Source organism: Neolamprologus multifasciatus, chromosome 10, assembly GCF_963576455.1.
Source record: "Neolamprologus multifasciatus chromosome 10, fNeoMul1.2, whole genome shotgun sequence".
Lineage (NCBI taxonomy): Eukaryota > Metazoa > Chordata > Actinopteri > Cichliformes > Cichlidae > Neolamprologus > Neolamprologus multifasciatus.
Genome location: NC_140448.1, coordinates 7,909,339 through 7,923,341, shown reverse-complemented (window position 1 = coordinate 7,923,341; position 14,003 = coordinate 7,909,339). Strand labels below are relative to the sequence as shown.

General features: G+C 41.0%; 2 protein-coding genes across 10 annotated transcripts in view; both read right to left on the bottom strand.

The window, feature by feature from the left end:
* zswim7 (zinc finger, SWIM-type containing 7) overlaps window positions 1–7,890 on the bottom strand; it is a 36,326-nt gene extending 28,436 nt beyond the window's left edge. The window contains exon 1 of one of the 2 annotated variants that reach the window (XM_085175586.1): window positions 6,763–7,890. In XM_085175586.1, the coding sequence (XP_085031712.1) occupies window positions 6,763–6,956 (194 nt within the window). In that variant the 5' untranslated portion in view covers window positions 6,957–7,890. The remainder of the gene's footprint in view (window positions 1–6,762) is intronic. The other variant, XM_085175587.1, reaches the window with a different exon arrangement.
* Window positions 7,891–8,009: 119 nt separating this feature from the next.
* ncor1 (nuclear receptor corepressor 1) overlaps window positions 8,010–14,003 on the bottom strand; it is a 65,435-nt gene continuing 59,441 nt past the window's right edge. For all 8 annotated transcript variants that reach the window (XM_085175552.1, XM_085175556.1, XM_085175553.1 and 5 more), the window contains 8 exons: window positions 13,358–13,506; window positions 13,014–13,231; window positions 12,787–12,930; window positions 12,515–12,660; window positions 12,329–12,382; window positions 12,057–12,236; window positions 11,787–11,957; window positions 8,010–10,502 (listed from right to left, as the gene is read on the bottom strand). In XM_085175552.1, coding sequence (XP_085031678.1) covers window positions 10,306–10,502; window positions 11,787–11,957; window positions 12,057–12,236; window positions 12,329–12,382; window positions 12,515–12,660; window positions 12,787–12,930; window positions 13,014–13,231; window positions 13,358–13,506 — 1,259 coding nt within the window. In that variant the 3' untranslated portion in view covers window positions 8,010–10,305. The remainder of the gene's footprint in view (window positions 10,503–11,786; window positions 11,958–12,056; window positions 12,237–12,328; window positions 12,383–12,514; window positions 12,661–12,786; window positions 12,931–13,013; window positions 13,232–13,357; window positions 13,507–14,003) is intronic.

Below are 14,003 nucleotides of genomic sequence, written 5' to 3'. Positions count from 1 at the left end.
CTTAAGGACCCCAAAGCGCTTTACACTACATTCAGTCATCCACCCATTCACACACGCATTCACACACTGGGGATGGCAAGCTACATTGTAGCCACAGCTGCCCTGGGGCGCACTGACAGAGGCGAGGCTGCCGGACACAGGCGCCACCGGGCCCTCTGACCACCACCAGTAGGCAAATATGGGGTTAGTATCTTGCCCAAGGATATTTGGCATGCAGCCAGGAGGCAGCCTGGGATCAAAGAGTGACTCTAAGCCTAAAATATTTATAGAGAAATGCTATTGCACATCTACATGTGGTATATGTGAAAGATTGCATGGAGACTGTCTCCATATTCTGACACTGTTTCAAATAATTTCCATTACACAGTACAATTAGGAATAACAAAGCATGACAAACAGCCTATATCAGCTGTTAAGCACGGTGGTGGAGGTAGGGCTGCTCGATTATGGCAAAAATGATAATCACAATTATTTTCATTGAAATTGAGATCTCGATTATTTGACGATATTTATTTAACAATAACAATGTGTTGAATAATGACTTTAAAGATTGTCAAAAAATAATATAAAATAGTGTGCAAATACTGATAACAGTGCAAATGTTTGCAATATAAAAAATAAATGAAAAATGTAAACATCTATGTTTAGTGAACTTTGCAGTGTTGCTCTGTGGTGCAGCTACGACACTGTAGCTGCACCACCTCTAGTTTACACACTATGTCTACTTGCTCCACGTCTGACTCCGCGAACCCATAATGTTTCCACACCACTGAAGGTTTTTTTACCTCTCTTTTCAACCAACGGCAGTCACTCTCCTCTCCAAATAACTTCTGCTTAGCTTTCCGAGCTTCCCTCGGGTCCTCTTAATCAGCGGTCCATATATTATTATATTATATATATATTGTATTTATCTGCGACACCTTAAAGGCCGGTCCATGAAAATATTGTCGGGCATAAACCGGTCCGTGGCGCAAAAAAGGTTGGGGACCGCTGCTCTTAATTGTTGTGACACGTGTTTGAAATGCAGAGAGGTGCGCTCGATTTGCCACACGGAGCAGCGTGAGAGTAAAGCACAAGGGAGGGGCTAATAATCGGCTCAGTCATTTTTAATGATCGTTGAAAGCCCAGATCGTAATTGTGATTACAATTCGATTAATTGAGCAGCCCTAGGTGGAGGGGTGGAGATTTGGGCTTGTTCTGCAGCCACAAAACCTGAGCACCTTGCAGTTACTGAATCTACCCTGAACTCCTCTATAGGGCTGCCACAAACGATTATTTTGATAGTCAACTAATCACCGATTACTTTTGCAATTTGTCGACTAATCAGAGCATGCATCCATTGGACGTAAAACGTACAGCTTATTGCACCAGCATGCATCTGCCCTTATATAACTATCATTAGCTTACAGCTTTAAGTGTTTAAGGTATGTGCTAACTAAAAATAAAGACAAGATGATAGTTTATTAAATTTTAATCAAATTCGCAGATTGTTTCGGTGGAGTTTAATAAACTCAGCCATCTGCTCCTTGCTATCTAAAATATAACAGGACTCCGGAGTATATTCTCGAGCATCTCACACTAGAGCAGGGCGATATGGTCAAAAATACGATATATATTTGAAAATTTGTGATATAACGATTTAACTGACGATATTATTGATGCGAGACAAAATACAACTCCACAACTTTACTAGCGCAAAAAAAAACCCATCCATTTATTTTCACTTAAACAAGCAGCTGTTTTTTTATGTGCATTAAAGCTATATAAAAATTTAACAGTGCAAATGCAAATTCCTTGCAGAAAGTTTAACCAAAAGGCATTTCCAGTAGAAATGGGCTGACATATCCTGACCATAACCATGTATAATATCCACTGAAGTTAAAAAGAGGTGCTTTGCAACATTAAACTGAAGTGTGCCAATTAAAAAAGTCAAATACGTATTTTTCGGACCATAAGGTGCATGGGATTATAAGACACATTAAGTGAAACAAAGCAGTCAGATAAATCAAACTACTCAACTCATTCGTCTTGCTTCCTCCACTTCTGTACCATTGATTCATTAATGCTGTATTCTATCACAGCTGCTCTAGTCCCATGTTGTTGCAGTATATTAATGACTAACATTCTATTGTGGATGGATTATCTCAGTTGTTCTCCTGACTGAAGTTTGGTCTGTTTACAGCATCCTGCCATGCAATTGCATTTGTCTCTAACCATCAGGAACCTTCACGTTAACTTTTATTGAGTGGAAAAGTGTTAGCGTTTATCCTCCAGCTTCACTCTTTATGTTATGCTGACATAGCTGTGTCGCTAGCGATCACGTAGGACAGCGGTCCCCAACCTTTTTTGCGCCACGGACAATATTTTCACGGACCGGCCTTTAAGGTGTCGCGGATAAATACAACAAAATAAAACTAGTACCGGTACCATACATTTCACACCTGAGCCTAAACTCTCGCGGCCCGGTACCAAACGACTCGCGGACCGGTACCGGTCCAAGGCCCGGGGTTTGGGGACCGCTGACGTAGCACATCATTATATACCACCTAGCCCAACTTCAGTAACCCTACAAACGTCACTGCTGTTTAGTTTCCTGTCTTCATTAATGTTGGAAGTGATAGCAAGGCTGTACGTTTGAATTTTTTTAAAAAATCTCTCAGAACATGCTATATCATGCTTAGCTCGCTAGTTTAGCTAGTTACCTAACTTCTGCTAACTTCTTGCTAACTTTTAACTCTGTTAAATGTAATACATTCTGTTTTCATGGATGCCTGGATGTTAAACTTCATAGTTACACCTGGTAAAGCAGCAATGTTGATCGTTTTATTAAAGATGAAAGAATTTAGACAGTTTTTAACTCTCAGTGATGCTGCAGTGTTTTTTTGACTTTGGGACCTGAAGTGGACGGAGTTTAGGACCCAGATTACTCCCAGATTTATGAGCACCTTAGTCCAACAAATACAGCAATAATGACGCCTGCGTGCATGTTCTACAAAAAAAAAAAAAAGTGCTTTGGTGGGTATCTGACAGACAAACACCAAAAAAGTTCCACATCACTGAAGTGGCACCATTTTTACAAACCAATTCTGGTTTATCCGTTTCACTCAATAATCCGCTTTCTCCCTTCTCATTCTCCACTGCTGCCATGCTTTTTCGGCCATGCGCGTGTGAAAACAAAGGCACTGCGCATGTGCGTTTTACCCATATTCTATCGCGATATTTCATTTTCTTATCGTTGCCTAACATTGTACCGGTATTACCGTGAACGGTATAATATGGCCCAGCCTTATCTCACACTTTTGATAATCAGTTGTCTGTTTAACGTTTATTCAGCTGTGTAAAAACTATAAATTTAACCGATTTACTCAGGAAAAAATAATATACTGAAAAAAGCCAAACAATAACATTTTTATCTAAGTGACTTGTATATCATGTTTAACCCGAGTAGCGAAAGACGGCGGTGGGTTTGAAAACGATTTGTTGGCAGCCCGGTATTCTCACCGGCTCTAAGTGAGCCTTGAACCCCGGCTAGCTATCGAGCTGGTGGGTAACAGACATCTCCGAAAAGGTTGGGCCACAAAGTATACACTCGACCCATCCTGGGGAAATGAAGGGCACATTTGTCGGCCGCATTTGTCAGTGTCATTGAATTTGGACAGTCTTCGTCGTGTCGCTGTAACGTAATTGGCCTACAAATGCGGGCACAGGAGGATGCGGTTCCTGAATTTGGACACAGCTACGATATCGGACACTGCTTCTTCTTCTTTGGGGTTTAACGGCAGCTGGCATCCTTGTACATGCAGTGCAGCTATCTTCTGTTTCAGTCCGTTATTACACTCTTAAATCCTGCTACTTATTCCTGCGTCTTTTGGGATCTTACAAAGCTTCAAACGACGCGTCGACTATTAAATTAGTCGTCAACGATTTTGATAGTCGACGTAATCGTGACTAGTTGACTAATCGTGGCAGTCCTACTCCTCTTTACACCAAAGTGTTCTAGAGTCAAATGTGCAGCCATTTGTCAGACAGCTAAAGTTTGGCCCAAACTGCATGATATAACACAACAATCACCCAACAGAAAGACTGAAAAAGAAAAGAATGTGCTCACCCATCAAAGCCCCCCAAAAATCAACCTGATTGAAATAAGAAGTGAGGCTACTAGAGCTGTACTTAAAGAAATGTATGCAAACCACAATAAAGTGAAGCACTGTTGTGACAAAAAGTACAAAAATATTCCTCCACATCAATGTGAGAGACTATTAGTGTCATAGAGAAAATTATTACTGCTAAAGATGGTTTTACAAGCTATCAAATCAAGGGTTGTAATTTTTTGCACTTAGAGCATTATCTGTGTTATGTTTTCTGGCTATGTTTTCTCCTGGAATAGAAAGATGAGCATGGAGGCAAGCTGTTGCCCATGTGGCTATCTGTTCAAATGTAATGAACCTTAATGGAGGTAAAATGAAACAACTGTTGAGATGGCCTTGGGCAAGGCACTGCCTCAGATGGGCTTTGTATCAATCTTCTAACTTGCATGGGCATGCCTTTAATAAAAAATAAACACAACAATGCTTAAAATAGGAGTTCATGGTTCAGTTTAGCCATTTATTTGGCTAAAGTACAACCCATAGTTACTAAATAATGTAATATAGTTTATGGAGGCCACCACATATTTCAAATACAACAAGGGTTTCAACAGACAAAAACATGGCTGTGCCATGGGCTCACTGGTGTCACCTATTGTAGCCAACCTTTACATGGAGGAAGTGGAAAGAAAGGCTCTTGGCTCTTTTAAAGGGAAAGTACCCAGCCACTGGTACAGATATGTAGACGACACCTGGGTCAAAATCAAAACACAAGAAGTGGAATCCTTCACTGCTCACATTAATGCCGTGGATAAAAATACCAAGTTCACCAGGGAAGACACAAAGGATAACCGTTTGCCTTTACTGGACTGTGCCATGCACATTGAAGAGAATGGAAACCTCAACATTGAAGTTTACCAGAAGCCCACACACATGGACCAGTACCTCCTCTTTGACTCCCACCACCCTCTGGAACACAAACTTGGAGTAATGATGAGCCTACATTACCGGGCAGATAATGTTCCCTCTAAGCCTGGAGGGATAAAGAAGGAACACACACATGTAAAGGAAGCTCTCAAAACATGCGGTTATCCTAATTGGGCTTTCATCAAGTCAGCAAAGATGCACAGGAAAGAAGATCAGACACCAGCAAGGGAGGATAAGAAAGACAGACGCAATAACATTGTCATCCCCTATGAAGCTGGTGTATCGGGAAAAACTCAGGGGAGTCTTCTCCAAGCACGACATCTCAGTTTATTTCAGACCCAGCAACACACTTAGACAGAAACTGGTTCATCCCAAAGACAAAACTCCTAAACACAAACTTAATAATGTAGTGTATGCTGTAAAGTGTAGCGAGGAATGCCCAAACCGCGACATTGGAGAGACCAAACAGCCACTTCATAAACGCATGGCACAGAAGAGCCACCTCCATGGGATAAGACTTGGCGGTCCATCTGCATCTAAAGGACAAAAGTCACTCTTTCGAGGATGCAAATGTTCAAATTTTGGACAGAGAAAACAGATGTTATGAAAGAGGAGTAAAAGAAGCCATTTATGTCCACTGTGAGCGACCATCTTTGAACACAGGCGGTGGTTTACGACACCAACTGTCTGCCATCTATAATCCAGTTTTGAGATACCTTCCCAGACGCCTTAATGCCCACTCACATCCTGGGCCATCTGACCTCAGGAAATCACATGATAGGGTGGGGCCAGGTTTCACAATGAGCTCACCCGAAACCTTGGCTGATTGTGACCTACACTCGTTTTCACACCTTGGCTCATGTGATTAAGTAGAGGATTATTAGGCGGTCCATTGTCCCTGTTGGGGGATACTCCCACATGGCTTAAATCTGGGACTCCACCATTTGACCCTAGAACTGAAGAAGCTTCTCGGATGAGAGGTGAAACGTCTTCAAGCAAATTAAAGAAGTCTAGACACGTTTCTTTCCAAGCTCCTTAGACCATGTGAACAATACACACAAAACGTTGATACGGTTCACATATTGTTTATTTACAGCATATATGATATCATATATATGCTGTATATATTATAATTTCTATATAGCATCCTGGGCTAACAAAAACCAATATTACGTAAATTTCTCACAGTCCAATATAGCAACCTGTTTTGTTTAGTTAGAGATGGTAAGAAAGACCAATTTCTGTCAAATACGCAGACAAACAGACCATAATTCCATAGATGCTTGGTGTTTTCGGCTGAAGGTCCATTTTGTGGTAGGAATAAAGTGTGTATTGCAACGCAGCTGCCTTTATCAAACTATGGCATGTCAAAAAGCTTCATGTAAATTTAAACCTGTAGCAGTTTATCTATTGAGGAAAGCTTGGGGCTAAAGTTACGTGTGTGATAACAGCGCCTCCTACTGCCAAAATGTAAAAGTGCATCACTTTAAGTAGCAGGGCCATAATTATGAGGTTTCACAACAATTACTACATTGACATTGCTGTGAAGCACGGTAAAGCTCGCTGCCAGCTGCGTTTCAGTTACCGGAAGTTAACTAGTCCTCACAGAAAAGGAGGAAATTATATGTGGAGTGCGCCATGAATGAAAGTCGTGTCACATTCTGCTTTAACTTTAGCTAGCAATGCTAAATCTACGTTTAAATTAAACCTAAACATGTCCAGACTTTTGTCTTCGTCATATTCATCTTACTTTGAGAAGCCTCCTGGTATGTTTTCTGTATGTCTCGGAAAAGTTGTTTGGCCACTGCAGGTAAAAACGAGCGCATTTTCGCACCACTTGTTACAGGATGTCTTTGACTGCTCCAGCCAATAAGGTTCCACGAAAATATTACAACTTCCTGTGTTACCCTGCTGTGGTTTTGCTTTCCTCCAAAATAAACTCATACGTAGATCACATTTTTCTGTTTCGAGGAGATTATTTGGAAGAAAAGGCTGCTTTTGAGTTCGTTATATGAATATCTGCGATGTCACACAGGCATTTTCTTTCTTTTTTTAAAAAACTTGGCGTATTAAAGGAAAATAAGTTCAACGTGTCCGCGTACATGAAACCCCTTTCCACTTCCTTTCTTCGTATGGGTTAAAACGCTCAAGTCATTTAGATATTCAATAAGAAAGCAGTGTGCTATTGGCAGACGATATAAGATTGGCAAAGCTTTTTTCGATAGAAGACATTTAGCTCTGGTATAAGCAGTAAGTAGTCAAACAGACCCATTTCACACCAGACACAGTGAAACGCACACACACAGATTTATTGTGCCTACCCTACTGTTTAACATGCTTTGTCACAATGGGTTGCAAAAAATCTGTAAACAAATCTCATTAGACAACCTACACTTTTTCTGGTACGACAGGTCAAATAATCAGTGTGTGAATCACACATGAATAAAAAGAAGACCTACTGCAAGAATCCCCTGTTCTACACTTCCACTGTGGCATCTCAGCTAAAGGTTTCAAATACACTGGGTCTATGACTGTCACCACAGGGACCTCCTTAAGGCCATCAACTTTACTGAGTGCAATAATACACAGAATCAGTCAGCCAATACATAACTTTTTCTACAGTCCATGTTAAGATGTGTAGATTAAAAGGTCAAACTGACAGGAGCTGATAAGAGAATGCTGCAGAATTATTAGGCAGCAGTAATTGAACAACATTCTTTTAACTGCACTACCAAAGTCTCAGGTGTGTTGGCGTCCGCTTTAATTACACATTTCATTTTTCAATTTGTAGGAATCCAATTAACATTTTTGCCTCCTCATCTTCAATTTAAGTCTGGGAATCCTTAGTAGCTGATATATTTGTTGCAATTGCCCAACTTTTACCTACAAGGGATCACTGGCATTAATTTCCATTTCATACTGGATTACCTGACAAATAAATCATTGCAGAGAGAAGGGGGAAAAAAACAACCAAACAAACAAAAAACTGCACACGTCTCAAGGATCGGCACATTTTTCAGTGGTGAACTGATCCACTTTATTTGATTGGTCTGAACTCTTGTAATAGCCTACTGAGAGACATTGTGCGATACAAACATTGCATTTCAACATCATAGGTTACACGGGTTTTCAAGTCTCAATTCCAAAAAAAACAAACAAAGAGCAAAAAAAACCCAAAAACACCACTGTGTGTTTGATAGAGAGCTGAAAAGATGCTCCAATATTTTTTCGGCTTCATGTCGGATTTCTTTAAGATTCAAGTTTGTAAACTTTTTTTTTCTTTTTGTCATTGCATTTGTAAACACATAACACCCCATCTAAACGGGATGAATTAGCAAAGGTGTTGAAGAAAAAAAAATGACAGAAAATAAAAATCTGAACATGTGCTACGACAATTTCAAATAAAAAAAAAATGAAAGAAAAAGCAACAACAAAGGAAATATCAAGTTTAGAGCAGAATGGATTTGTTAACTGAGCAGAGTGAAAGCTGAAAAAGCCAAAATATTTTTTTTCCACATATCTAAAACAAAGTTTACTGCCGTGTATTATAGTTGACCTAGTATAATTCATATTCAAAGCTTTATGCCTGTTGTGTGACACAATGAAAGCAGAGATTAAGTGGTCATGGATTTGAATCTTCATGACATCAAATGCCTAAACATGTAATGGTACCATACAGTTCAAACTGCAATTGTGATGCAAGTGTGACACTAAACAAAAAGATTCCTGTACCAGCTACAAGGAAGAAAAAAAATTAGGGCAAATTTCTGTGAGTAGTAGGAAAAGTTAAAGCACATTTTAGTATACTCCAAGGCTGGAGGATGAATAAGTTACACAGCAGGTAGTATGCTTTTTGTTGTCAAAAGCTACAAAGCAAAAAAAAAAAAAGAAAAAGAAAAGGAAAAAGAAAAAGTGCAACAATGGTGCAGACCATTTTTTAAGTTTGGTTAGTTTTGTCTTTGTGTGTAATAGAAAGACAATTTACAGAGTTCAGATTTTTGTCAGGACAGTATAATTAAAAAAAAGAGGGATTACAGAAACAAATACAAACATTAAACACAAACGTATATCTCTGAGAAAATTAGTTAAAGCTGCCTTCTTTCTCAAGTCACAAGGCATGGCAAAAGCATTAAAAAAAAAAACTTCCTGACATTTTTTTTTTCTTTTTAAACCATGATGACATTGCAGAACAAATCATTCTGGACAGTTTGGAAACTGCAAAGAGACAGTTACATGTGACACATCACATAGCTCTTTTGAAGAAGAAGGAAAAAAACAAAACAAAAAAAACATATTGGCTCACTTTCATTATTCAGTCGGGGTCCAGGAGTAGTCATAATGATATAATTTCTGGCAAAATTAAGCTTATATCAGACTTTTCACCTCTCTGCTATGACACCAGTGTTCTCAACTTGTTTTGAAGACATTTCTCTGTCTAGGGTGAGCGGTTATCACTACCATCCAATGCTTACAATCCATGCATCATCTCCGCTGTGTGATAAAGACAGTTATCAGATACCAATGCTGTTTGAAATGTTAGTCTGTTCTCCTCTAATGTCCGCAACGTTCAGGCTCTGGTGGTGCTTGGTGGATGGCGCGCAGGGTGGCACAGTCTCTGTGCTCTGCTCATGGTCAAGTACAAACCACAGGTCCGGTCTCTGTCTCTCTCTCTTACCGTTGCAATGGTAAAAGTATTTGTTTGTGTGTGTGCTGGGTGACAGGGTTTGGAGGGGTGGGAGATGTTGGACTACACAAGACCAACTGTGTTATTAAAGAACGCACCCACACTCTTTCCATTTAAAGTGGATCAATTTAAAAGCGACATTAAAATAAGAAATAATCAAGTTAAGAAAAACACTGCAAAAGGTTACTCTATTTACATACAATGATCTTCTTAAAGACAAGGTATATCTTTACAGAAATCAAACAAAATTCAGAAATAGTTTCTTCTGTTGTCTTTTTTTTTACATATTAAGTTCTTTATCTTTCCTGCATCTCATGTCATCACCTCAAGCTGAGTTTTGTTTGTTTTTTCCCCCACCACAACAGGCTGGACGAGTGCTTCTGGACCAAAAGCAAGTGACGTCCAGGAGAACCCTTCCTGTCACAGGCTGCTGCTCGTACTCTCAGCCAACAGCCAGGGGGCGCCATAGCACCAAAAATAAAAAGGACAACACCCCATCTACATGTTGCAATCCCCAGTGAGCGAGGTTAGTTCCAGGAGAGGGGCGTGAACAGACAAGCCAAAGAGCAGGCCTCTCTTCTGGTTAATAAAGCTGTAAGCAAGCGGGGCTCAGTCGTCACTATCAGACAGGGTCTCGTATTGCTCCGACAGCAAAGACTGCCACTCTCGCCGCTGGCCAGGGGCTCCAGCTGGATTCTGCTGCAGCTGCTGCTGCTGGCTCTGTATGGAGGGTGACGCTATGGAAGTGGGTGGTGTGTTGCTCAGTATGCGCATAGTCAGCGGGTTGTATGGGAACTGGATGGGTCCTGTGGAAAAAGGAAAACAACACGAGTGGGCAAAATGTAGATGAAATGATGCCAGGGCCATATTCCAGGAAGCAGGTTCAACAAACTCAGAGTCAAACCATAAACCCTGAGCTGATGTCCGAGTTTCTGATTCAGGAAAGGCTGACCAGAGCTGGCATTTTACATTTAACACTTTAGTTACATAAACTTTACACGTAATTTTGGTAGGAGGACACATTTTAAATAAGAAATACAGATCATGTCAGGACAAAATAAACCACTAAGAATTTATCACTTTTAAATCCGGCCATGCTAGTTAACTGAAACCCAAACGTGGTCTACTGAGGTGCTTTGACCCGTTATGGAATTTATGACATGGATCCAGTTCTGGGAGACCTGATTAAGGTGATTTTCAGATTAAGGTGAGTTTACGTTTGGATTTCACACAGTGTACTTCAAAATGTTGTTTCACATCATGTAATGTGTCTGTGAACAAATTTCAACATGAAATGTAGTCAGAACACAATTAGAGTGTCTGCAACTGCATTTAAAAAGTCACTTTAAAATACATTTAATGTTTCAGAAAAATTGCATGACACTCTTATAGCTGCATTTCTGTCCACACAGTTCGAAAAATTGAGACTACAGATCTTATTCTGAGCTGACCATACATCTGAGATATAATCTTGGTCTCCATCTTTATAATAGTGACGACTAAATAACCGTGAACGCAGTCGTGTTACATACAAAAAAATAGCAAATAAACAGGGACTTTAGTTTCTACCAAAAACTCTACCAAAAATGTCTGCAAATGAAACTTTTCAACTTGCACCTTTCACAGCAACGTTATGAATGAGGAAATGAAACTGAGTGTCAGTCAGCTGGTTTGGGCACAGCAGGAAGCGAGGAGCCAGGGGAAGACTTTCAGAATTTGTTGAAGAACTCATTAACAATGAATTAACAATTAATTCATTGTTCTGTTTTTTTCAGGGTTCACAAGAACTAGTTCTCCACCTGCTGCAGGTTCTGCTTAGATGTCTAGAGCAGTAAAAGGTTGTCACCAACTGGTGTCCAAGACTGTGGAGTCTATAAAAAAAGACAGCCCACCACCTAGAGAAGCAGCTGAATGATACTGAGGGCCCTCACAATAACAAGCTAACTAACAATCTAGCCGGGAAGTAACCATCAGGAAGGAAAAGAAAAAATAAGGTTGCTGCTTAATAGGTTGAGCTTACTCTGGAATAGAATCATTTAAGATCTATGAGTAGAAAACAGTAAAGTGACAGTAGAGACTGGACAGTGCACCTGTGGAAGAGGGTCGGTCATCCCAGCTCCACTGGGATTGGGCTTGTCTGTGATAATCTCCCTCAGAGTGGACGGAGGACACTGATGAGGGGCGCTCCCCTCCACTGTAGACCTGACCCAGGTTAGGAGACTTGGATTTCCGGCTGTTGGCTTTTCCCTGCTTCTGCTTACCTGAATTCAAAGAGGTAGAGGTAAATCAACATTTTCCACATTAGAGTCCTTCAGAAAGGGCACAAAGTTGACTACAATAGCGGGGGTATTCCTGCTTACCCATGCTGGGAGATGGACTGGCCTCCTGCCGAGGGTCATTGCCAGTGTTGGATGTTACACCACCCTGTTGGTCCTCCTGTCTGTCCTCCAAATTGCCCATTAAGGCCTTGCGGATGATGTCTTCCAGACCCAGATTACTGGCTGGGTCACTAAAGGAGTGATTCCTGGGGTTGATGCTGCCTAAAAATCATATATCACACACACGCACAATACAGTGAGAGAGAATCGGCATAAATACACAGTGTGCCTGAACAAAATATGCTGCTACTTACTGGAGCTGGTAACCGCAGGCAGGTTGAAAATCTCTGTTCCTGGTTGTGCGTTTCCTGCAAGACAATTAATATTGGTGAAAAAAAAGCTGGTTTAGAAGAAACCGAGTGCAAAACACTTTAATAATTCACATGCATAAAGAGCTAGAAGGATTTAGGTTAACATAGGATAAGAGAATACCCACTTACCAACATCAGAATCACCAACACCAGAGGTGGAGTTCAACTTACGAAAGATCTCCTGCTTCTTCGATTTCACCATCGGTGAGGTGTTCTCCAGCTTGGTGAAGAAGGAAGGCAGATAGCTAACACTCCCTGGGGACCGCGAGTCACTCCTTGAACCAAAAAAAGACACAAAGAGTCAGACAAAACAGTGACACAAACCTTCAAAAACATCAAAACTAAATCTGAATCATTATAAAATCAAATTATCAAACAAACAAGCTGAGCTGCTCCTGTACCTAATCTCTGAGCTGTCACCCTCTCGCCGCTGGGGTGGAGGTCCACCTGACTCCTGTTTGTCCATGCCTTGGTAGCTCTGTGGTGGAGAGATGGGTTCATAGTTCTCCATCGGCCTGCCTCCTCGCTCTGGAGACTTGCCAGGCCTGAAGAGGAGAAAGAGAGCAAATTTTTGTCAGATGGCAGAAAATAAATTGGTTTCATTCTAATAAATTCAGGCATTCAGTACCTGGCTCTGGGCTTGTCGGGGGCGTTCTCTGGGGAAACTCTGCTGGAGGGTCTCTGGTGGTGTTGGGCCTGCACCTGATTCTCAGGACTGTAGCGACTGGGCATTTTGCCTCGACCTGAAGAGGACACAGGTGGCACAACGCTCTGGAATGCAGCAGAGGCTGAAGAGGAGACTGGAGGAGGGTCCTTATTCCTGGCAAAATCCTGTGTTATGATGTGCTGCATTACAGGGAGTTACCACAAAACCAAGTTAGCTAGCTGTGATTACCTGATGCACATGGTAAATTCCTATGTGCTGCATTATTTTTGATGTTGCAGGCCATTGTGCTCTCCAGCATTTCTTACCGAAATGTGGTCTGCCAAGGTCATGACTCGATGAGTTTTGGGGACCTGTGAGTAGCTGTCAGCCTGGGAGGAGGAAGGTTGCTGGGAACTGGACTGTGGTGGTTCCCCTGATTGCCGGTATCGACTCATGTCATAAGATCGCATGCCAACTGCGAAAGGTTAACCAGGGACAGAGCAGAGTTGTTTTAGAGAGAGTCATGGTGAAGTGAGAAGTGATGAGATGGCAAGACTCCAAAAGACTATGCTAAAAGTAAATGATCCACATCTGCTTTCAGGTGAAAAAAATAACTTTTGAGTGCAGTCTGGGGACTAGACTGACGCAGAGGAATGCTGTCTGACAGTCTCAAATCACAAGGTTAGTGGGTGAAGCCATTCAAGGTATGGCATGTTTACTCAACACAGCTAATTTTAGCCTTTCATGCCAAATCTTCAACAACCCCCCAACAAGTAATCAAGGGTATCGTTCTCTAACCAGAAGATTAGTGGTCTGAGTTGAAGAGTTTTAGGATAAGATACTGTAAATTCCCCAATGCACCAGTTGGTATGCGATTGTGTGACAGAGTTTAACTGCATTAAAAAAAATCCATTGTATGAATATCTTTAATATAACTTGAATTATATTTGAATATTAGTAAAATCACTCTGG